Genomic DNA, 25,285 nt, shown 5'->3' with positions numbered 1-25,285 from the left:
ACCCATTAGGGCCATGAAAGTACCCACAAACAAAGTGCCCACATGTGTAAAGAAGAAGAAACTTAATGAAGTACTGTTAATTATGGGAGGCAATATGAAACTAGAATGACCGCCTTGCAGTTGATCACCTTCAGTCAACCAGTCAAGTTGCAGTTTACATCCATGTCTGTCCAAAATGTCATCATTTTATCCTATTAGACGTGTGTGAAATTGTCATAATTAGCTATGAATTCTTGAGTTATGAACAAACGTGTTTTGTGAGGACACAGAGATCTAATCTAATCATCTAATCAGTTCATCTTTGAGTTTAAGTAGACCTTTGTGCCATATTTGAAGAAATCCCCTCAAGGCATTCCTGAGATATGGCGTTCATGAGAATGGTACGTACGAACAGACAACCCGAAAACATAATGCCGAGGCATAAAAAAGTGATGGTGATGCTTTAGTCTACAAACATGAATACAATCAGTTCAGGTCTACCACTAGATGTTACTGCTTAACGTGAGTGGTTTGGACACAAGTTTGCCCTTTGACACACTTGCATATGCAAGATGAAAAAAACAACTATACATAATTCTATGATGATTTAACACATATTTTCTGTTTTGTAGTAGCCTTATTGGTAAAGTATTAAAGGGAATATCTGAAATTTATGGTGTACACAGATAGTTGATAGATGAAGACAAAGAGGGATTAAATGTAAGAAAGAATGAGGCAGAAAGTCTTAGTTTTCCATTACACCACCGGTCATCCATGCTCTACTAATAGAGTTAATCTACACTACATAGTGACACCTCCCTTTCTTTTTCTGCCTTTTCTCTCTTCCTTCTCTTTCTCACCTCCGTGTCTCATTCCGCTGCTCTTTTCCTTTTCCTTTAACTACATATTAGTAGTGTATGAGGCAAAAAGTATTTTTGTTCTCGTCTTTTCATTGAAAACATTCTCCTATGTTTTTGTTTCTTTATTTCTTGCTCTTAGATGCAATTTAAGTCTGCATTCTCCTTCTGAAGCAGAGGCACCATTTCATCAAAACCCAAGGTATGTTGAAAAAATTGTATTTATACCAAACTACTGTATGTCCCTGAATTACAAGTATGTTGCTCTACAAATTCATGTGTTTGGGTAACAGTTTTGTTTATAGGGACTGTAATTTGTAATGTTAAAACAAATCTTTGGTCTTTGTTGCGCTGATATACAGTACTGCAGTATATGACAATCCTGCATTAGTTAATTTCTTGGTAACGTGTTACTGTGGTAGTATAAATCATTAAATAACAAAACAACAACAGCAATACCACTACTTAGTAAAGAAGTTACTACTGAAGTTACAGTATAACTTTTACTGCTGCTTATATAAATATATATATAATTACCTATATTTGATGCCCTCCAGGATCTAACCATGGTGGAAACACAGCGAGTGAAAACTGTGGTATCTGCTCTCTGCAAAATCCCGCTCCCGTTTCTGCTCCTGTACCTCTTTGTGTGCTCTCTTGACATTTTAAGCTCTGCCTTCCAACTAGCTGGAGGTATGCAGTCTCATCATCAACATCTCTCATCAACCTTTCAACATGGGAATATTCACAGTAACACACATTGTCATTTAGATACTGAGGGCTTGGAGCCAAAGGGGCATTAAGTGCCATTTTGGACGAATATGAGTATTATATATCAAATGAAAGCTCTCAGTGAGATCTTTTCAGTGCCAAAAGTACACAACTGAAATGGTGACTCATATGTTGTAATTAAAGGGAAAAAAAGTCTTAACAGTAAAAGTGAGGTTTTGGTCTGCGCCAAAAGGGCGTAAACTCACTTGCACCCTTTTTGACTCAACAAAGGTAGAGTACGCTAAAAACACTTGGGCTTGAGGCAAAAGGGGCATAAGTGCAAATTTTGATCAAACCTGAATCAGCTGCTGTTGCCATGTACTGAACACAATATTTGGTCCCTTTGTGTTGTCACTAAAAAAACAATATTGCAACAGTTTAAGTTGAAAAATATTTGTTAAAATTTTTAAAAATGGCAAAAGAGTGAGACGCGCCTTTTTGGCACAAACATTATAAGGGTGTATTTTTTTAAATTTTAATAAATATTTTTCAACTTAAACTGTAGCAATATTGTTTTTATAGTGATGCTGAATCTGATAACACAAAAAGATAAAATATTATGTTCAGTACATGGTAACAGCAACTGATTCAACTTTTATCAACATTTGTTTTGGCTTTACTGTAAAATCTGATATAACACATTTACACCCCTTTGGCTTCAAGCCCTCTATATGTTATAAATCATAGCACCATAACTAGTATTACAGACATGTAATTTTGTGTTTTATTTATGGATGCTCAGCTTGATTTTAAATATCAAAGCTGTCCCGCTGTCTGTCTCTTTCTCTCTCCCTTCCAGGCAGGGTAGCAGGAGATATCTTCCAGGAAAATGCCATCCTGTCTAACCCAGTGGCAGGGCTGGTGGTGGGAATACTGGTGACAGTGTTAGTTCAGAGCTCCTCTACCTCTACCTCCATTATAGTCAGCCTCGTCTCTTCTGGTTGTGAGTTAAAGTTAACAATTCTACAACAATCTTACTTAAAACATGTAATGGCAGCACTTCAATTAATCAATCTAAATTTATACAATTTATGTCTTTCGGTACAGTGCTGGATGTTCAGTCAGCCATTCCTATTATCATGGGCTCCAACATCGGAACATCAGTCACCAATACCATTGTTGCTCTAATGCAGGCTGGGGAGAGAGAGGAGTTTGAAAGGTATAGCTGTGTATATGTGCTGTTTATATTTTTATAGGTATGTCTATCTAAAAATAACATCTGAAATTGTTTTCATTAAAGGGCATTTGCTGGAGCTACAGTCCACGACTGTTTTAATTGGCTGTCTGTCCTGGTGCTTCTGCCTCTGGAAGCTGCGAGTGGGATGTTGAGGCGACTGTCACAGGCCGTGGTCGACACACTACAGCTCAGTACTGGAAAAGAAGCTCCTCCTGAACTTCTTAAAGTCCTCACTGAGCCACTCACTAAAATGATTATCCAGGTACTGTGCTGGCGTATTTCCATAAGTACAGGAAATATTTTCTTTTACTACTCAAGACAGATACAGAGGCAAATTCAGTAAAACCAGGGCTGTCAAGGTTAAAGCGATAAAAAGTTAATGCAAATTTTGTTTTTAACGCCACTAATTTCTTTAACACATTAATGCAACCTGCGATTTGCAAGATCCTAGTATCATATGAAACTAACCCAAGGAATACATTGATACCAATCATGTCATGCTAACTTGTCATGAAGGAGGCTAAATAAGGTTCCAAACTTACGCTAAATTTTGGCAAGGGGACCTCTGACCTCAAGATATGTGAATGAAAATGGGTTCTATGGGTACCCACGAGTCTCCCCTTTACAGACATGCCCACTTTGTGATAATCACATGCAGTTTGGGGCAAGTCGTAGCAAACATTACAGCCTCCACTTTAAATTGAAAAACTGAATTTGTAAACCCAACCAAGTAGAGGAAACTGAGAGAAAGAGGTCTCCTGCGAAATGGCACCTGTTAAATAGATACAATTATTAAATATATAGGAAGAAACGCCCAAATTTGATAAAAAGTTGGTAACCAAACAAAAAATAACTCCTTTACAGAGCCGGTAGGTAATATTACCATCCCTATATTTCTTGTGAAATCCCTCTGTAGACAAGTGATATAAGCAATTAACTGTAATTCTAACCGATAATTCTCTCTGTGTAGCTGGATCGGTCAGTCATTACAGCCATCGCTACAGGAGACCAGAGTGTGAGGAACAAGAGTCTGGTGAAGCATTGGTGTCAAAGTACAACCGTGAAGGTACTGGTACGATACAATGTTGCTGCCCGTTTCTTCTTTGTCTCACTTTTAATTTGCTGAAAGACACTGTGCTCATTTTACAAAACTTTATGAGACCAGGTTGGTTATGCACATCACGCTCATATATTGGATTTGCAAAACTAAAAGTGTACTATAAATGTTACTGCTACATAAGTTACATTTTGAAAATGTCCCACCATGTCTTTGCCTCAGTCTGCGCTCTACCTGTTTATCATTGCTGACAGGACAATGAAACATCCTGGGGAACACACAACCTTTCAGAACATACACAGAAATGTATGCCATTTTCACGGTTTAAGTATTTGTGTTTTTATGTGTTTAAGCTTTATGTGATAGAATAACATCTCTCCTCTCTCATACATTTTCCCTTCCTATGTGTTTTAATCACTAACTTTAACTTGTGCCTCACTCAACAATCATTAAAATGCACTGCAAATGAAACGCACTGATTACAAAGTTTGAAGTTTTGTCTCAGAGAGTAGCTTTCCTCCCTTTATATCTTGGTACTTAAATTTTGTTTCTCACTCAACCTAACTTATTTCCTCATGACATCACATGTCTGTCTCTCTGCCCAGGTAGGCATCTCTTTGTGGACTGCTCTTTGTCAGACTTGGCCATAGGTCTGATCCTTCTGGCTTGCTCCCTATTGGTAATGTGCAGCTGTCTGATACTGCTGGTTAAACTGCTCAACTCACTGCTGAAGGGCCAGGTGGCCAGTGTTATTAATAAAGTTGTTAATACAGGTAATACACGGTAGGAATATCACATTTAAACCCATAGCTTTTTCAGTTATCTGGAATTAAATCTCAACTTGAACAATGATAATGTACAGGAGCACACATTGCTCACTTTTTCAAGATTCCCTCTTCTGTCCCGTCCTGTAGATTTCCCCTTCCCGTTTACCTGGCTGGCAGGTTATCTGGCTCTATTAGTGGGAGCAGGCATGACCTTTTTGGTTCAGAGCAGTTCCGTCTTCACCTCTGCCATCACTCCTCTCATAGGTAATACACACACAATTATAAGAAATATCATGTGTCAATTGATTTATATATATTTATAATAGGGGTTTCCTAAAAGTTTGAATGTATTGTACATGGAAATAAGCTATTGGTAACAAGAAATTCTAGCAACTTCCTCCTCTTTTACTATCTACTACAACAATAAATAGATTACCATCTCAGTGTTTTTAAGGTCACATGCAGCACTCTCCTGCCAGCTTTGTACAACATTAACAGGACTGCAGCAGATAATGGTTAAGCATGTTCGTTAAAAATCCTCCATCGGTAGGAGATTAGCTCAGTTTCAGACATATCTCATCAATTGTCATATCTCTACAATTAAAAAAAAGTTGTTGGGTAAAGTTTCCCACATATTCTTATAAGTATCTTAACTAATTATATTGCACCATCAGCTATAAAACGCTCACAAAAAACAGACTGTGATCACTGCAAATTTTAAAATGTTTTATAACTCTCCTTAAAGTCTTGTGATAGGTCTTATTGGTTCCATTGTCTATGCTAAACCTGAAGCAAGACTCTCTAACAACCTCCATGAAAGCTAGGTTACTCAGTAACAGTCCTAATTTGACCTTTCAGTGGGGCTTATTACTGTTTAACTTGTGTCTTGACCAATTGTTTTGTTTAACTTAACTTAAATTAACTTAACTTGAATTTACAACAATCTAGATTTCGTCAAATGCAGACCTAGACTTACTGTAAAAGCTGTTGTAACTGTTGTTAATCATATTATGGACCCTCAGGGATTGGTGTGATCAGTATTGAAAGAGCCTACCCTTTAACCCTGGGTTCCAACCTTGGAACAACTACAACAGCTACACTGGCAGCCCTGGCTAGTCCTGGAGATAAGCTAGCTGCTGCTACACAGGTAGCTTATATACACACGCACACTTTGCTAAAACTGTCAAACACAGTCGCTCTTTTTGTCGCTCTGTGATGCTTAATGAGTCCCCTCCATCTTTATCTATGTCTCTCTTTCTGTGTACAGTATGTATCATTTCCAGTTCATCTTAAAACACCCACACACATCAATGTGTCACATTTGCAATGCATATCAAGAGCAATCACATAATTAATTTCAGCAAACATGCAGTACTTCCAAGCAACTTCCTAAAGTCGCCTTATGAACAGTCTCATATACCTTGGCAACCATCTACCAACCACACAGAATCACCATAGCAACTACCACAAACAAACTAGTTACCACCTAGCATCTGGGGATGGGTACCGAAGTCGAGAATTACATTTGTACAACGGAGTTTCGATTCATGTGAAACTGACAACTACTCCGTAATGTACAAGTCGCACCTGCTTGAAACACCTCATTGAACACCTACAAAGCATTTGGTACAGCAGTCCTAGTCCAGACGTAGCAGTCAGGGCACTTAGAACACCATAGCAACCATACACCCATGCCCTGCCAAACACCCAAAATATCACAACCACAGCAACAACGTAGTGACATCTCGGTTGACACTAAGAAAGCATCTAGTGTCACAGATGCCACATTAAAAGCAAAGTGATCTCAGCAACCACCAAGCAATGCTCTACCAATCATTTAGCTACACTCCATTAAAGTCCAAGTAAATTTTGTTCAATTGGCAAGCAGACTAAATATTTAGTCTTTTTAAGATTTCCAATATAATTGAAACTATAGCTGAAATAACTAGTCAATTAATCAATTAATTAGTCAACCGAAAGAAAATGTATCAGCAACTATTTTGATAATTAACGTTTCAATTGTTTCAGTCATTTTTCAATCAAAAAAGTTACAGCTTCTCAAAAGTGACTGCAGCATTTCTCCATTTTATATAATTGTAAATGAAATATCTTTGTGTTTTGGACTGTTGGTCAGACAAAACAAGACATTTGAAGATGTCACCTTGGGCTATGGAAATTACAATGGCAGCATTTTACCTGTGTTTATTGGAATTTGTAATCAGCTCCCATATTTAAATGGACACACAGCTTGTGCAGATGCTTGCTCTCTATGGTTTATACTCTAAATTGTGAGAGTAAAAATTCCATGATATGCAGCATCCTGCTGCTTTTCTCTGCGACAATGGAAAATCCGATATTGTGTCCTCTGTCAAATAGGTTTTTCTCACTTTTATGCTGGCCTCTATTATCCTCACCTCCTCCTTTGTTTCAGGTTGCTTTGTGTCATTTATTCTTTAACCTCTTTGGTATCCTGCTGTGGTATCCCATGCCAGCCACCCGCTTACCCATACGTATGGCCTGTGCCCTTGGCAACATCACTGCCAGGTACGATTAGCAAATAGGTTTTACTTTTAATAAATCTCCACAACTGATTAAATAGGATAAACTGACATAACTCACACGTGCACAGGTACCGCTGGTTTGCCGTTTTGTACCTCCTCCTCTGCTTCCTGCTGCTCCCATCCCTCGTGTTTGCCCTCTCCATGGCAGGGTGGAAGGTGATGACCGGGATTGGTGTCCCAGTCATTATGGTGATTATATCTGGTGCAACAGTAAACATGCTCCAGGCGTGCAGACCTGATTGTTTGCCACCTAGACTGCAGAACTGGGACTTTCTTCCTGTTTGTATGACCTCGCTGCAGCCCCTTGATGACCTCATCACCGGGGTGACCCTATGGTGCAGGCACGGAAGAGGTAAATATCTTAAGTGAGACTTTTGAATTAAATTAGTTAGCTGAATTATTTAAATGTATGATTTATAGAATTTCTATCTGCTACTATTGAGATACAAACTCAAACACCTCACTTTCTTTTGTTTGCATTATGACATTATGATTTACCTCTTCCTGGTTGCTGTTCCTGAGAGACTGACCCTCCTCTTGGTGTTTTGTTCCTAGGTTGGAATTGCAAGGGAAATGATGGCCCAGAAACATCACTGGAGGGCGTTGCTGTCAACCCTGAGAGAAAAGTTGGAGAGAAATGGAAGCAGAGTGGGGAAGGACAAGAGATAATAGATAAGAGCTGGCGGAAACAAAGAGAACTGGACAAACCTGGATGTTGTGATCTACAATACAATGAGGAAAACAACCGAGACAACACAGCCACCGACATGTCGTCAGAGAACAACATATTAAGCTTGACCGCATTGTGGTCCATAAATAAAGACACAAACTTAACCAATCAGGGCACTCAACTGAGCAGCACTCACTTATAGTGCTACTATCTTGTGTCATACAGTCTCCTTAACCACATAGGCTGCAATAACTTGCAAACATCAATCAAGCATCAGGAATGTTTTAAAAGACACCTTTTTGTAACTTCTGTTTTGTCAAATAAGCTACATGCACTAGTGTAGTGATCAACTGACAGAATCTTTCTTTATTCGTTCTTTTGCAAAGGCTGCTGTGTGAGAAACCTTGTGGCTCTTGTTGTCCTGATTTGAATGTTTTATCTTTAGTGGAACAATTGAATGGTCCTCAATACATTGGGACAAATTGTGCAAACCTTTGGCTTGAAAAAATCCTTCAAAGCCCACTAGACAAGCTGAAATATGAATTGTGGCCAAGATGCAAACAACACTAACTCTTGTAAACAGCTATAGCAAAAACACCCTAATGTTCAAACCATTACTTTGGTTAAATTGGCTTAGCCAGCATTCAAAGTTGTAATGTTATGTGTGTGTGAATGGATTAAAATGTTTGAGTCATGGTGCCTTTAACAGTTATTATGTGTCAGGTATATGTTCTATGTTGAGAATTATGTGTTTTAAAGCTTCTTGTAAAAAATCATTTTATCAAAACATTTTGTTGAAAAATAATCCTTTTGAAAACCTTTCAATTATTGTGGGTATACATTTTTTTTTAATATTATGTATATTGTATTGCTTATTCACGGTGTATTTTTTTTAGAGGCATTTGAAAAGACAGGTTTTCTGCATCCCTTTCTTGGTCTGTTTCCTTTATCATGTCAGACAACAATGACATCATGTCAGCACATCACTTTGTTATCACTAGAATAAACAAATCGCCACATTTGCATTGCCAAGAAGTCACTTATTCCTTCAGCTTAATGGAGGTTTTCTGCGTCCCTTTATGGTCAGCTTCCTTTATCATGTCAGACAACAATGACATCATGTCAGCACATCACTTTGTTATCACTAGAATAAACAACTCACTACATTTGCATTGCAAAGAAGTCTCTTATTCCTTCAGCTTCATGGAGGAAAGTGTCTGTCACCGTTTGGGCAGATGGAGTAACTGCAGAAGAGAGAGGGAGAGGATGAGGGAGGTTTAACAGAGTGTAATGGGTGAGGATTGTTTACGCTGTGCATGGTTCCTTGTAACATCTACTCTCACATTATTAATTACTCCTCGCAATACACTACAGCACATACTACATTCTTCTACAGCACAGCAGCTCCAGAGAGCACTGCCTCTCCAAATGGAATTTTTAATACCTTATCATTACAATTGTGGGCTGCCTTTTTGTGCAATTCACATCACGATCCATCAATGCTTTTACATGGACTTACCTAATAAGTGTCCTTAATGAAAATAGTTTTACTAATGTTTTTAATTCTTGTAACAGTATTCAAATTATTATATGAAATAAAATATACTAAAATAAACAACATGCATTTGTAGACTTGACTTTCATTCATACCACCTTACACCCCATTATCTCTCTCTCTATATCAATATCTCTCTTGATCAAAAGGTTTGCCGTCATATATGTGTTTGCATGTTTCCAAAAGGGGCATACTATTGCATAATACAATCCTCAGTTAACCATCTGTCTTTTCCACAATATGCCAAACCACAGTCACAACGTTTGAAACTGATTTTACACCCAAGCTTTGAGAACATGTGGCCTGGGAATAATTGGGTTACAACTGCAGCAGTCCAATGAGTTAGCCTTGATTTGGAGAATGACTCCATTTACTTTTGTCTGACGACCTGCTGCTTTCACAGCTGCAGCTTTTATCCTCCTTTCAGGCTCAGGATTTTACTGTGTAAATCTGGCAGCCAGCCAGAAGAGAGGAACTCAATCCAAGCATTACAATACTACACATTCAGTGGGTTTCTCATAGTAGGATACCCCTTTGGAAATTAAAATGTTTTTATTCTTTTTACTAAAAGATACTCCAAGGAGATGTTTTCACTTTGGCAGCTGTTGTGGATTAAGGCCACATCCTGTGTCTCAAATATAAACAAAACAGTGTACACATGTAGAAAGTGCAATACAGGTAAAAGATGGTGCTGATGTATGGTAACACTCTGCACGCTTGTGTATATACTGTCAACTGCATGTTGTATATAAGTGGCACCACTTTGAGCGCAAGTTTTTCAAACGTATGTGCACTGACAGTAAGAAAAACCTTGTAATAAGAAGTGATGGTAATCAGACAATACTGCAACTCTGGAAACTACAGCTGTTGTAATGTTTTAACACTTCATACAAAGCTTCACAAATATTTATTACTTTCTTTCTTCATTTCATGAGCTGGTTCACTAGTCTATTATTTTTTTCAGCTGTGAGTAGCATCTTATTTTTCATTGTTGGAATGTCTTTTTACACATTTTGACTTATAGTACAAAAACGCACAGGTGTATCCAATAGATCAGGGGTCAGCAACCTTTACAATCAAAAGAGCCATTTTAGGGAAAAAAATAATAATAATTCTGTCTGGAGACGCAAAACATTTGAGCATTGTGATGAAAGTAACAGTTTATAGTCTAAGTATATAGTAAATAAGTCTAATGCAGTGAGGGCCAAAGTGCAAATGTACGATGGAGTATTAGGGCCACATTGAGGGAAAACAAATCTGAGATTTCGAGAATAAAGTCATAATATTACGAGAAAAAAGTCGTAATATTACGAGAATAAAGCCATAAGTTTATGAGAAAGAAATCGTAATATTACCAGAATAAAGACATAACTTTACGAGAAAAAAGTTGTAATATTACGAGAATAAAGTCATAAGTTTATGAGAAAAAAAGTTGTAATATTACGAGAATAAAGTCATAACTTAACAAGAAAAAAAGTCGTAATATTACGAGAATAAAGTCATAACTTAACAAGAAAAAAAGTCGTAATATTACGAGAAGCTTTACGCAATCTACATAAGCTAGTTACGTAATTTACGTAATTAACGCAAGTCAGTTACGTAATTTACGTAAATTGGTTACACAATTTCCGGAAGTAAGTTACGCAATTTGCTCAAGTAAGTTACACGATTTACGTAAGTAAGTTACGCAATTTACGTAAGCTATTTGCCTAAGTAACGTAAGTTAGTCACGTTAGTTATATCATGCATATAGACCTGGTAGCTGTGGAGCTATTCTTGATTTATTTTGGGTATGTCTGTCTAGGTGAACTATATATGTGCACGCATACTATAATCAAAGGTCAAAACAGTGCTAAATTTGGCTGAATTATAAAAAGGCAGAAGTGGTAAAAACGAAGAGCCGTTTGGGAGCCGAAAGAGCCGGCTCTTTCTTGGTGAGCTGAGCCAAATGATCTGGATCACAAAAAGAGCCGGAATTCCCATCACTAGCAGCTTTGTTTTGCCCTCCAGGTGGGCGTTCGCATATAGGGCAGTGACGTCACATGGAAACTATGGTCGGTATTTCTGCAAAATTATAGACAGACAAATATTTGTTAATCCTCTCCTGAAGTGCATGCAGAGGTCTGGTTTCATTTAAGATCACTTCACATCCAACACTCCTCTAAAAGTAATGAAAAGGAGTTACTCAATTGAAAACACACTGAACTGAAGATTTAAAAAAGAATTATGCAAAATGTCCTTCAACAGTAAACCTTAATGCAGCTTAACCTATAAACTGATGGCATGCACATGCAATGCACTCATTGCTTGTTTCGACACAATGGGTATGTCCTCCTGGTGATGGGCGGTGCCAGTATAAGAGCGACTCCTCGCCTCTTATGCTGCTATTTCCTGCAGAGATCCTCCAGCTGTGAGAGCCTCCTTTCTCTATTATCCCTATTATCTCTATATTTGACTAACTAAGTGAACAGCTGACATGGCGGTAGAAGGTAAAGTCGCTGTAGTGACTGGAGCAGCGATGGGAATAGGAAGAGCAATGACTGAGATACTCCTGAAAAACGGTGCCAAGGTAAAGTTTGTGTGATACAGTGTGGTGCCAACATATGGTTGCAGAACATGCATAACCAGTAAATGATGCAGTGGCAGAGTAGATGTTCCGGTTATCTGTGTTTACAAAGGTGTATTTATTCATGTGCTACTGTACTTGAATTCACCTTCGAGGTACTTGCAAGCTGCTGTACTATTGGTACTGTTTCTACTTCATGCAACTAAGTTTTTAGAGGGAAATATTGTACTTTTTACTACTAGTAACTATTGTGCATTTTTTTCTATAGTCTTTAAGTGTTTTTATTTGAATAAAAAAAGTAAAACAATGCCAATATTGTAGGAATATTTCATAATCTAGCTCTGAAAAATGCCTTATTCTTTCTTGAAATAGGAAGTAACACAAGACCACAAGCCTCCAAAATGATCATAAAGTTTCAACAAATACTGTTAACTTTCATGAAGGTGGATTCATTCCAGGACTGTTGTGTGACTGCATTAGTTTCAGCTATATGGTGTACCTAATAAACTGAGTGTCTGATGTATCTGATGGACCTTCACCTGTGCAGGTAGCCCTCCTTGATGTGAATGAAACTGCTGGAAAGAGTTTAATAGAAGCCCTAAACAAACAATATGGACGGGAGAGAACTTTGTTCCTGAACTGCAATGTTGAATCAGAGGAGCAAGTCAAAGGTGACACAACCACACACACACACACACACACACATGCACACACACACACACACACGCACACACACGCACACTTGATAAACACAGTACGGAAGTGGGGGAGGGATGAAGAGAGGAACAGCTTGAGTCTCTTTAGTGTAATAAACAAGAAACACATGAATCTAATCAATCCCAACAGGATTAAGCAGAGTGTGTTTTGTGTGTGTGTTTTTTTCCAGTTTGTTTGTCAGATACAAGGAAGCTCACAAACTCTGCGACCTTTCGTCTTCAATTAAAACCTGATCATATGGTATTTAATCCCTGGTCAAGTAGAGTACCACACCCCAGATTAATTTGAGGTTAAACAATTACATATATAATTAATATATAATTAGAATAATTTCCTGAGACTTTAAATGGTAGGAAAAAACACCCTGATGCCTTGACATACTTATAAAGAGGTGAAGTTCAAGGTTTGTTGTTGAAGGTGGTAAAAATACAATTTAAAAGCATTCTTTTGATTTGACCATTGCACATTTTTTGCAGAAATCACACAAAATTGCAAAAATATGCAGAGAATATCAGTTCATTTATTGTACATTTATGTGGTGGCTTGTATATTTCATGTTATACGTCATCATAATGTTGCCGGATCACAAACTTTTTGTTGCTAATGCACATGACAAAAAACGTCAGCGTCATGAACTATTAGTCTTAAATAACTTGAATTGAATAAAACTGATATTAATTCATCACAAATCCTGGAGGGACTGGCTAACATACACTTACAAAGTTTACATTTCAAGCTAATAATCATAATTTCGTGCAGCTGACGGTTCTTTTTTAGTCTATAAAATGTCTTGTTCTGTCCAACAAACAGTCTGAAACCCACAGATAATTCAGTTTGCTCTCAGAATAAGGGAAAAAAAACGGGAAATATTCACACTTGAGAAGCTGGTAACTGTGAATTTGTGGATTTTACAAAATGACTTCATGGATCATCAAAATGATTGCTGATTCATTTTGTGGTTGTCTAGCTGACTAATCGTTGCGGGCAGCTCTGCAGTGAATAATGCCACACTAAAAGAAAGAAAAGGCCATATAAGGGGAAGAGCTCAAACTGTTTATTGAAATGAAACTGCTTCTTTTTCTGCTCTCAAGCTGCCTTTCAGACAACCGCAGAAACCTTCGGAGGAATAGACATCGTGTGCAACAACGCTGGCATCTTGGATGAGACCACGTGGGAGAAAACTGTCTCCATAAACCTTGTAAGAAGTAGAGAGAGTAACATCTGGCTGCAATTATTCCCATTACTGGTACCTGGTTGCATCACTCCCACAAGGGAAATGACACAGTTGGAGTGTGAGGAAATGATTTGGCAAACATAATATACCAATTGAGCTTCCCGTTTTTCATTTCACAACATTTACTTAAAAGAAACACCAAAGTATTCATGGACTGTAAAAAAAAAGAAGAGATTTCTGCTTTCGACACCAAAATCAACAGTAAGTATTTTATATTTGTAGATGGGTGTTATCAGGGTAGCCTACCTGGCCATGGAGCACATGAGCAAGTTGAGTGGAGGTCGGGGCGGGGTCATCGTCAACACGGCATCCTTGGCAGGTAAAGCCCACGATGTACTGCATGCATATGATTTTTTTTTCAAACAAAAGAAAACAGCCTTCTTTGCGTCCCTGTGGAAAAAATTGTACGTGATCGTTTCTTTACTAAAGAAAGACATTTATGATGACATTATTTGGAAGGTTGTACAGGCAGTTCTAATTCTGCTTTTATTAGTTTGTACTCTTGTTTGTGTAACAATAAAACCAGCAACTCTTTTTATTGACACATGAAATTCACAATACTTTATAATCAGTCTGTGCCATGTTTGTGTCTCTGTTATATATCTATATTGCAGGTACACAAATCCTCAGAATCTGCACAGAAAAGATGCACACAACAGAAAAATAACTTCTTTACTTACACATACTTCACATGTACATGGTGCAAACATTTATTCTCCTCTGGCTTTTAACTCACTATGAGATTTACCTTTCTATATTATTGTCCTTTGTCTTTTAAATCTGTCCATTGTGTTTTTAGTGTGTTGTTTTTATGATTTTTTTTGCTATAATTTTATTGTAGAGAACTTTGTTCAACTGTTTTGGTTTTTAAATGTGCTTTATAAATACATTTGGACTGGAAAAAAATTTGGTAATTTGGTTTGCAAAGAATTCAACAGCCTGCAGCCTGTTGGTATATAGATAAGCAACATCCAATACAGCTAAGTGTAACACAAGTTTCGTAATTTTTATGGAATGCTAATGATTACTGTGTGGCCTAAGTCTCGGCACTATTGCATGAAAAGAAGAGACACCGTCGAAATTTGCCTATGAGTCAGGAAGGAATATTAATATTGACTGATATAATCCACACCCTGCAGGTATTGGCCCTCTGCCAAACTGTCCTGTCTATACAGCCACCAAGCACGGAGTCGTCGGCTTCACTCGAGCCATGGGGGTAAGGATGGAAGATAAAGATAACATCTGTGTACAAGAGGCCAATTAAATTGTTTTTTCAAGTGCATGCACAGACCAGTTTGGTGCCCTAGGGAAGGTATTATCTGGTGCCGCTTGCATCGCAGCCAATTCCTGCACCAATCATTGTGTTCATACAGTAGACTCACACAGAAGATGCATAGAAGATAGGGTCTATTTAATAGGCTACATAGTTATGATGTTGTCTGCTTTTTTTTAATATATTTAAAAATAATAGTATTCGTAAAAAAGGCGCCCCTAGCATTCACCTCAACCACCTATGCCTATAGGGCCAGCTCTGTGTACAGATAAAGTGTTGTACACATGTTGGCGTGGAAATCGCATACTTTATATACTTTAGGCCCTGACATGTTTTGGATTGCAAGCTAAATAACTTATGCCACTCCTTATAAGAAGCTGAGTCATTATGCACTACCTTCAGGCCGGGTTTGACATTTTGACATGTAATTAAATTTCTATAGTGAGACAGTTTTCTTTTTCTTTTAGTGCTTGTATTATATGGAGGACGGAACCTGCCAAAATAAAAAAAATAAATGAATGAATTAATAAATAAATGACTCAATAAATAAATATGTCATTAAATGTAGCAAAAATAATATAAAAAAAATAAATGTAGCAATTAATTGATAAAATGTGACTTAAATTTATATTTCTGTTTTAATTTGCTTTTTTATTTATTTATCTTTGTATTAATTCCCTTATTTATTTACTACTTTATTTCTGTTTAATTGTCCATTTTATTTATTTATGTATTCATTTTTAAATTGATGTATTTATTTATTTCTGCATGTTTTTCCCTTTGTATTTTACCCCTTATTTATTTATTTACTTATTTATTCTGTATTCTTTTCTTTATACATTCCTGCCACATTATGCAAATGAGGGGGCTTTAGAGAGAGTATTAATACAAAGATAAATAAAGAAGCAAATTTAAACAAATATCAATTTATCTCACATTTTATCAATTAATTAGTGGCTACATTTATTTTTAATATTATTTTTGCTACATTTAATTACATTTATTTATTTATTGAGTAATTAATTTATTTAATCATTTATTTTTTATTTTGGCAGGTTCCGTCCTCCATAGTATTATACATTGTGCTGCTGAACATTTGAAGCATAATTGTGCTGTATGTGTCTTTTACTAGGCTGCCTCTACCGCATCAGGTTACGGTATTCGGTTCAACGTCCTTTGCCCAGGTTTCGTCCAAACGGACCTCTTCTCTGCTATTCCATTCAAACTGGGGCGATTCTCCCACCTGGTTGATGTATCCCAACAATTAGTAGATAAGCTTGGGATATTAACGTGAGTCTTTGCTTGTGTCGTTTCGTTGAAGTTGATACTAAGCCCTCACAAAAATCTACATTCTACGCTCCATTAATAAATCTTTTTAACTGTTTGCTCTGCAGCTGGTTCAGAATAATTCCATAATTTTTAGACCGCTTCTATGACATCATGTCATACGTGTTAAAGTACATTATCGTGACCATGTGTGGCATTGTGTGCATGCATATTCATTGAAGTCACTGCTTTATTCCAGTGTGTCTGAGATAGCAGAGTCCCTCCTGGAGCTGGTGACGGATGAGACGAAGAACGGAGAGGCCTACGTGGTGTTCCCTAAAGGAAAGCAATACGTGACTTTTCCTTCAGTAATCCCGTAGATCTCTGCAATGACAAACCACAACATTTCTGGATGTTGTAAACAAAACTGCACCACTTCTCCGTGTTGATGTACAAACTAAAACTCAAGTGCCTTTTTGTACAGCAGACAAGGAGTTTCAGCTAAAATATTTTTATGAGTGATCAATGAACATGGGAGGTCTAGGCTTGTTTAATAATGAACTGTAATGATTGATTTTGCTAACTACGATACATGTGGACAAGTGTGTCCCTGCACATGTTAACCTTTAACAGACCACCAAAAGATTTCTGTGACGTGATTAAACTCCAGGATGTAATTTTATGTAATGACCACAAGGTGCCACTATTTCACTGGCAAATATGTCCATCATAATCATCCAAATTACCCCAAAAAATGTTTTCTCTCTTAGCACTTCCTGCTCAATTTATTCCATAATCACATGTGATTCTGCACATAATATCACATAATTCTAGTTTATACATAATAAATATATCCATACATAATGCTGTGGTTTGTTCAAATGTTTCTTTCTAAAGTGTGTAACAGTGAATGGGAAAAACAATGTGCTATACATATATTTATTTTTGCCTTTTAGGTTTTAAGTGCAGAGATACGGTGTCTAAACTAAAGATGCAAAATTATTTATTTAGAAAGGTTTGAGCTGCAGGATGAAGTCTGGAGCTGTGGTGGAAAATGTATTCAAATCATTTACTTCAGTAACAGACTAAAGAAATACTCTTAATAGTAAAAGTGAATTAAAGGTAAAAGTCCTGTATTCAAAATTGTACTTATGTAAAAGTATTGGCAACAAAATGCACTTAAAGTATCAAAACGTAACCCCTGATGGTGTTATATTCAGGGCTGTCAATCGATTAAAACATTCCATACTCTTATCAACATGGGAGTGGAGAAATATGCTGCTTTATGCAAATATATGTGTATATTTATTTTTGGAAATCAACTAACAACACAAAACAATGACAAATATTGTCCAGAAACCCTCACAGGTACTGCATTTAGCATAAAAAATATGCTCAAATCATAACATGGCAAACTGCAGCCCAACAGGCAACAACATCTGTCAGTGTGTCAGTGTGCTGACTTGACTATGACTTGCCCGAAACTGCATGTGATTATCATAAAGTGGGCATGTCTGTAAAGGAGAGACTCGTGGGTACCCATAGAACCCATTTACATTCACATATCTTGAGGTCAGAGGTCAAGGGACCCATTTGAAAATGGCCATGCCAATTTTTCCTCGCCAAAATTGAGCGTATGTTTGGAGCGTTATTTAACCTCCTTCCTGACAAGCTAGTATGACATGGTTGATACCAATGGATTCTTTCGTTTTTTTTTGTTTTATATGATACCAGTATCGTCACTCTAGCTTTAAAACTGAGCCCGCTCCAACCTAAAGATCGCAAGTTGCGTTGATGCGTTAAAGAAATTAGTGGCGTTAAAATTAATTTATGTAATGCTACAAAGACACACAAAAAAACATACATAAGTGCCTACAAAATTATACACACACACACACAGTATGTTGGGTTATGTTGCATATAACTGAGGTTAAAAACTGGAATCAGCTCGTAATAGTTACGAGTTGTTGTCAAATAAATGTAGTGGAGTAAAAAGTACAATATTTCCCTCTAAAAACTTGAGTTTAAAGTGGCACGAAGTAGAAGTACAGTAGCTTGCAAGTACCTCAAAGGTGATTTAAGTACAGTATACTTGAGCAAATGTACCTTTGTAGTTATTTTGGACTCAGACAGGCTACATGAACATCTACTCTGCAACTGTTTGCATCATCTACCTGTTATGCACCTACGCTGGTACCAACAACATCACACAAACAAACTTTACCTTGGCACCGTTTTGCAGGAGTATCTCTGTTATTGCTTTTCCTATCCCCTTCGCTGCTCCAGTCACTACTGCGACTTTACCGTTTAATGCCATTTCAGATGTTTGATAAAAAGAGACGAGGAGGTCAGCTATTACTGTCCCTGCTGGATAAACCAAATGGTGAATTGAGAGAAGTTAAGTGTGCCTTTATACAGACACAGGAACATGTACCAACCTGCATTGAGTTAAACAATAACCAGGTAGCATTAATTGTTCTTTTTTTTATAGCAGTAGCCTACTCACGGTTGTTTATTTTTATCTTATCACAACTCTTGGAGATCTAATGCTGCATTGCTATAAAGTTATGAAGGAGTGAATGATTGAAAGATTTTCTGTAATATATTCTGCTAATGCATAGCCTATGCATAATAGTGCAAATACAAGTACTCAACATTTTTGGCTTAACATACTTAAATACAGTAGCCTACTTGAGGAAATGTAGGCCTTCTTACTGCAGGTGAAACAAACAGATTTTTAGCACATGTACAACACTACTTCACATTCAGAAAAAGTGGCACATGAGACTTTCACCTGTGAAACGTCACATATCGGAAGTACTAACAGTCCATTGATTGGTTCGAGAGGGTCACATGACTTCCTGAACTTTTATCCTCCAGGGCCTGCAATGAATTTGCTTCCTTTTTTACAGAAAAAATTCACAAAATCAGACAAGCAGTCACTTCCTCCATAGCAGGTACAGGATGTTTGTTTCCCCTGCGTCCACTTAAACCTGGCGCAAATACCATGACACAGTTTTATCCAATAAATCAGACATACCTGGAGGAAATCATACAACATCTAAAATCCTCCTCATGCTGCTTTGACATTCTGCCAACAGGCCTTTTCAAAAAAGTATCAGATTGTATGGTCTCAGAGCTTTTACAGATTGTTAATGCATCTCTTGTTTCAGGAGTCTTCCCACAGGCCCTGAAAACTGCTGTCATCAAACCACTCCTCAAAAAGAACAATCTGGACTCATCAGTAGTAAATAATTACAGACCGATATCAAATCTTCCATTCTTGTCTAAAATAATTGAAAAAACAGTTTTTCAAAAATTAAATAGCTTTCTGGCACTAAACAACTCTTTTGATGTCTTCCAGTCAGGTTTTCGACGAAACCACAGCACTGAGACTGCTCTTGTTAAGGTCTTCAATGACATCCGATTGAACACAGACAGTGGTAGAACTACGGTTTTAGTTTTACTGGATCTCAGTGCTGCATTCGACACGGTTGACCATAATATATTACTAGACCGACTGGAAAACTGGGTGGGTATTTCTGGCATAGCACTCAGCTGGTTTAAATCCTACCTAAAAGACAGGGACTTCTTTGTGTCTATAGGTAATTGCAAATCTGAGCTGAACAAAATCACATGCGGAGTTCCCCAAGGCTCCATCTTGGGGCCTCTTTTGTTTAACATCTACATGCTCCCACTGGGTCAGATTTTTGAGAACAACAAAATAAATTACCATAACTATGCAGACGACACACAAATTTATATAACTCTATCACCAGGAGACTACAGTCCAATACAAGCACTGAGTGAGTGCATTGAACAAGTCAATAATTGGATGTGCCAGAATTTTCTTCAGCTGAACAAAGACAAAACTGAGGTCGTAGTTTTTGGAGCCAAAAAAGAAAGATTAAAGGTTAGTGCTCACCTACAATCTGTGATGTTAAAAAGCTCAGACCAAGCCAAAAACCTTGGTGTAGTCATGGACTCAGACCTGAGCTTTAACAGCCATATTAAGACAATTACAAAGACAGCCTTCTATCACCTGAAGAATATAAGAAGAATTAGAGGACTGATGTCTCAGCAGGATTTGGAAAAACTAGTCCATGCATTTATCTTCAGCCGACTTGACTACTGTAACGGCGTCTTTACCGGTCTTCCTAAAAAATCGATCAGACAGCTGCAGCTGATTCAGAACGCTGCTGCTAGAGTCCTCACTAAGACCAAGAAAGTGGATCACATCAGTCCAGTTCTGAAGTCTCTACACTGGCTGCCTGTCTCTCAGAGAATTGATTTCAAAATACTGCTGCTGGTTTACAAAGCACTAAATGGTTTAGGGCCAAAATACATTTCTGATCTTCTGCTGTGTTATGAACCATCCAGACCTCTCAGGTCATCTGGATCAGGTCTGCTTAGTGTCCCCAGAGTCAGAACTAAACATGCAGAAGCAGCGTTCAGTTTTTATGCACCAAATATCTGGAACAAGCTCCCAGAAACCTGCAGGACCGCTCCAACTCTCACTTCTTTTAAAACAAAGCTTAAAACTTTCCTGTTTGCGGGTGCCTTTTATTCTGACACTGCACTATAACTTTTACTCTTGAGTTTTATGCAATTTTAGCTCCTATCCTAGCTTTTATTTTTAGCTTGTTTTTATTTTCTAATCTTTAATGTTTTAATGTTTTTATAACTGTTTTAATTATTTCTTGAATGTTTCTGTAAAGCACTTTGAATTGCCCTGTTGTTGAAATGTGCTATACAAATAAAGCTGCCTTGCCTTGCCTTGCCTTACGTCCCTCATCATTAGTATCAGAGGTCAAGGGACCCCTTTGAAAATGGTCATGCCAATTTTTCCTCGGCAAAATCGAACGTATGTTTGGAACGTTATTTAACCTCCTTTCTCGACAAGGTAGTATGACATGGTTGGTACCAATGGTCACAACACCTGAGCAGGCAAATCTTTGCATTTTGGAGTTGTTAGAGTAACTGCAAATGACTGAAAACAGAGACATGGTAAGTTTTCATTTTTTTTATTTGTTATCGGTTCAGATTGTTTCGGGCTATAAATTGCATAAATTGTAAAAAACATGTTGCCAGATAATCATAAGTGTTGATTCAACAGGTTATTTTTCAACATGAATATAATCAATATTCTATCTGTTCTTCAGGTTCTGGTCACTTGGACTGCCTCCAAGTGTGGAGTATGTTGTGATTAAAACTATTATAACTTGATGTTTTTTAAAAGCACATTAATGGTATATCTTTTTATACTCTGTATTACTTACCTGTGTCTTTTTACTAATATGTGTACTACTTAACTTGTGTCTTTTTACTAATATGTGTACTACTTACTTGTATCTTTTCAGTTGCACTGAACTAGCACAATAACGTTACTATCTATCTATCTATCTGTCTATCTATTGAATGCTTTATGAGTAATTCAGAATTTGGCTTTGTGACGTCATGATTAATGTCAATAAACCGTGCATGTGACGTCACATCATGACATCATGGCATTCTGTGCACATTGCGCATGTGCCATAGAATGTCTCCTGATTGCAGCAGCTGTGTAACATTGATGTGAGATGATGAAACCTCCTCCACCTCCTGCTCCCTCATCTCTCTCTGTCCGTCTCTGTCCTCGCCTCAGTCCTCAGTCCAAAAGCCAACAGAGATCGTGTTATTCCCCAAAATCACAACATGTTTTTACTTAACCTAATATTCTGCTTCGGTCCATATTTGTCGTCGTTCATATCATTTATATATATAAAAAAATAATCAAATAAAGAGCAGATAGAGACCAGATGTAGGCTAAATAAATGCCAGATAAAGAATAGATAAATAGTCTATATAGTATAGAGTAATAATAGTCTTTATTATTGCAGAAGTAAATATGATTTGCTGTGGTGACCCCAGTGACGGCCTGTTCAGCCTGCTGCTGTATGACTCCTCTACTCCTCCTCATCTTCCTCACGCCACCATAATGAACCACTTCTGTCACCTTCCTCGTCTTTACATGCTGCCATACATCTTACATACATGTTACATACATTCCACTACAAATACACGTATTGCATTTGCAACCATTCTTACGTCCATCTCCTTTTATTACTTCATAGTAATATTTGATATAATGTGTGTGTGTGCATACATTTATTAGATGGTTCTTTGTAAATAAAGTCTTTTTTGTATTTCACTTTTTGATTTTCTCACAATTATGATACTCAGTTTTCTTTATTTCATTCTTATTCTTCATTTCACACGGTGCTACACCTCATATCCCATGATTGATGGTTTTATATGCAATTGCACCCACCATGCCGATGATAGCAAACCGAGCTACTTTCTGTAGAACTTTAGGTCTGGACCACCAACTTTCGGTCTGATCCTCAGCAGATGGAGCCTTTGGGAGGTTCTCATGTGCGAGTTCCTCAGCAGATGGAGCCATTAGGAGGTTCTCATGTGTCTGATCCTCAGCAGATGGAGCCATTAGGAGGTTCTCATGTGTCTGATCCTCAGCAAATGGAGCCTTTAGGAGGTTCTCATGTGTCTGATCCTCAGGTGTAGTGTTCAACAAGCTCTCATTGCTGTTGACTTCCTGAGCTTCCTGAAGATCGTGAATGACTGCCTGAAGAAATTCAATCTTCGTCAGAGATGACGGAGATTGAATTTCTGTACGTTTTTGCTCTGTCAGAGATTCAAGGTCGGTCAGGATAGCTGTCATCAGGCAATCTGTGTTCAGGAGATCTTCGTTCAGGAGATCTGTGTTCAGGAGATCTTCGTTCAGGAGATCTGTGTTCAGGAGATCTGTGTTCAGGAGATCTTCGTTCAGGAGATCTGTGTTCAGGAGATCTGTGTTCAGAAGATCTGTTGTCTGGATATCTCTCTTCTGGTGATCTCTCTTCAGGTGATCTCTCTTCTGGTGATCTCTCTTCAGGTGATCTCTCTTCAGGTGATCTCTCTTCAGCTGAGCTCTCTTCAGGTGATCTCTCTTAAGCTGAGCTCTCTTCGGCTGAGCTCTCTTCCTGTGATCTCTCTTCAGGTAAGCTCTCTTCAGGGAAGCTGTCATCCGTAGAGCTTTCCTCAGTAACTTCTTTGCCACAATGACGCTACGTGATGTTGCCATCTCTGTAATCTTCTGCTCCTCTGATGGGTTTCTTCAAATAGCTGGACAGACTGCTAGAGGGGAGGTATATAGTTATAGAAGAGGTACATATACTTTAGTTATAGAAGAGGTATATATGAGCCATAGGTAAGGTTTGTGTCTGAACAGATGGCTTTGATAGTCCTGTTAATAGTCCTGTATCTCAGTTGTTACCCTGCACTATATTCATTTTAACAGTTTCTTCATCTCCGGTTAGTTTTAAATCTGGTATATTTCTTTATACTCTGTATTACTTACTTGTGTCTTTTTACTAATATGTGTACTACTTACTTGTGCCTTTTTAGTTGCACTATGGAACTGTGATGAATTTCACTCTGGATCAATAATGTTACAATCTATCTATCTATCTATCTATCTGTCCTTCCATCTATTGATGGCTTTGAGTCATTCAGAATTTGGCTTTGTGACGTCACATCATGACATGGCATTCTGTGCGCATGCCATTTTTACTAATGTGTATTACTTACTTATGTCTTTTTACTTATATGTGTACTTGTGTCTTTTTACTAATACGTGTACTACTTACTTGTGTCTTTTTACTAATATGTGTACTACTTACTTGTGTCTTTTTACTTATATGTGTACTTGTGTCTTTTTACTAATACGTGTACTACTTACTTGTGTCTTTTTACTAATACGTGTACTACTTACTTGTGTCTTTTTACTAATATGTGTACTACTTACTTGTGTCTTTTTACTAATATTTGTATTACTTACTTGTGTCTTTTTACTAATATGTGTACTACTTACTTGTGTCTTTTTACTAATATGTGTACTACTTACTTGTGTCTTTTTACTAATATTTGTATTACTTACTTGTGTCTTTTTACTAAAATGTGTACTTACTTGTGCCTTTTTAGCTGCACTATGGAACAGTGATGAATTTCCCTCTAGATCAATAAGGTTACTATCTATCAATCTATCTATCTATCTATCTATCTATCTGTCTATTGATGGCTTTGTGAGTCATTCAGAATTTGGCTTTGTGACGTCATGACATCATCTCATTCTGTGCACATTGCGCATGCGCCGTAGAATGTCTCCTGATTGCAGCAGCTGTGAAACATTGATGTGAGATGATGAAACCTCCACCTCCTCTCTCTCTGTCCTCACCTCAGTCCGCATCAATTCCAGCATCCAGCCGCACTATGATGGAAAGTGATGCCATCCCTCCTTCGATAGCTCAGTTGGTAGAGCGGAGGACTGTAGGTTGATAAAATCAGAGATCCTTAGGTCGCTGGTTCAACTCCGGCTCGAAGGATGTACTTTTCGTTGCTGCCTTTTTCTTTTCAACTCTTGGTAAAATGTTTTATTTACTTTTAATGTAAAGTTATTTTGCACTAACCATATAATGGTTGTCCGTGTTTGCAATTAGGTACATTCCTGGAACGTAATTTGCAATGTGCAATACTCTTGGCACTTTATACTATTTATTCCTTTATTTTTTTTATCTCGTCTTGTTTTTATTCTTGTATTTATTGTTTTTTTATTGCGAATATTTTTATTCTTGTACTTTTATTGATCTTGCACCTCCCCATATGCCACCTACTGTGTTCCCTCTGTCACTGATGATTGTGCAGTATGAATGTGTATATGTCTAGGTGGACTCCAGGAACTGAATTGCCCTTCGGGGATAAATAAAGCCATCTGTATCTGTATCTGTATAATGTCTACTC

At 37.5% G+C, this 25,285-nt stretch overlaps 3 protein-coding genes, 1 long non-coding RNA gene and 1 other non-coding gene across 5 annotated transcripts; 3 read left to right on the top strand and 2 right to left on the bottom strand.

Moving 5' to 3' along the window:
- Nucleotides 1-812: 812 nt before the first annotated feature.
- On the top strand, nucleotides 813-8,434 carry LOC141753068 (sodium-dependent phosphate transport protein 2A-like). Its single transcript, XM_074611390.1, has 13 exons — nucleotides 813-1,038; nucleotides 1,394-1,529; nucleotides 2,407-2,550; nucleotides 2,655-2,766; nucleotides 2,848-3,046; nucleotides 3,755-3,850; nucleotides 4,096-4,147; nucleotides 4,447-4,614; nucleotides 4,756-4,872; nucleotides 5,631-5,755; nucleotides 7,040-7,152; nucleotides 7,238-7,521; nucleotides 7,725-8,434. The coding sequence occupies exons 2-13, from the start codon at nucleotides 1,403-1,405 to the stop codon at nucleotides 8,039-8,041; spliced, it is 1,854 nt and encodes a 617-aa protein (XP_074467491.1). The 5' UTR covers nucleotides 813-1,038; nucleotides 1,394-1,402; the 3' UTR covers nucleotides 8,042-8,434.
- A 3,337-nt stretch (nucleotides 8,435-11,771) lies between these two features.
- Nucleotides 11,772-17,314, top strand: LOC141752877 (15-hydroxyprostaglandin dehydrogenase [NAD(+)]). The gene is made up of 7 exons (XM_074611118.1): nucleotides 11,772-11,963; nucleotides 12,508-12,631; nucleotides 13,769-13,875; nucleotides 14,134-14,230; nucleotides 15,051-15,127; nucleotides 16,317-16,474; nucleotides 16,710-17,314. Exons 1-7 carry the CDS (start codon nucleotides 11,871-11,873, stop codon nucleotides 16,828-16,830), a joined length of 777 nt encoding a protein of 258 aa, XP_074467219.1. The 5' UTR covers nucleotides 11,772-11,870; the 3' UTR covers nucleotides 16,831-17,314.
- Nucleotides 17,315-22,718: 5,404 nt separating this feature from the next.
- Nucleotides 22,719-23,981, bottom strand: LOC141752564 (uncharacterized). Its single transcript, XM_074610594.1, has 2 exons — nucleotides 23,880-23,981; nucleotides 22,719-23,620 (listed from the first exon to the last, which is right to left on the bottom strand). Exon 2 carries the CDS (start codon nucleotides 23,568-23,570, stop codon nucleotides 22,719-22,721), a length of 852 nt encoding a protein of 283 aa, XP_074466695.1. The 5' UTR covers nucleotides 23,571-23,620; nucleotides 23,880-23,981.
- A 269-nt stretch (nucleotides 23,982-24,250) lies between these two features.
- Nucleotides 24,251-24,754, bottom strand: LOC141753063 (uncharacterized). Its single transcript, XR_012590382.1, has 2 exons — nucleotides 24,422-24,754; nucleotides 24,251-24,351 (listed from the first exon to the last, which is right to left on the bottom strand). It is a non-coding gene; the product is annotated as an uncharacterized LOC141753063 (long non-coding RNA).
- Nucleotides 24,755-24,781: 27 nt separating this feature from the next.
- On the top strand, nucleotides 24,782-24,870 carry trnay-gua (transfer RNA tyrosine (anticodon GUA)). Its single transcript is given in 2 exon segments — nucleotides 24,782-24,818; nucleotides 24,835-24,870. It is a non-coding gene; the product is annotated as a tRNA-Tyr (tRNA).
- The last annotated feature ends 415 nt before the right edge of the window (nucleotides 24,871-25,285 follow it).

Source organism: Sebastes fasciatus, chromosome 16 (genome assembly GCF_043250625.1).
Source record: "Sebastes fasciatus isolate fSebFas1 chromosome 16, fSebFas1.pri, whole genome shotgun sequence".
Lineage (NCBI taxonomy): Eukaryota > Metazoa > Chordata > Actinopteri > Perciformes > Sebastidae > Sebastes > Sebastes fasciatus.
Note: the sequence above shows the minus strand (reverse complement) of the source record. Positions and strands in the feature narration are given on the sequence as shown.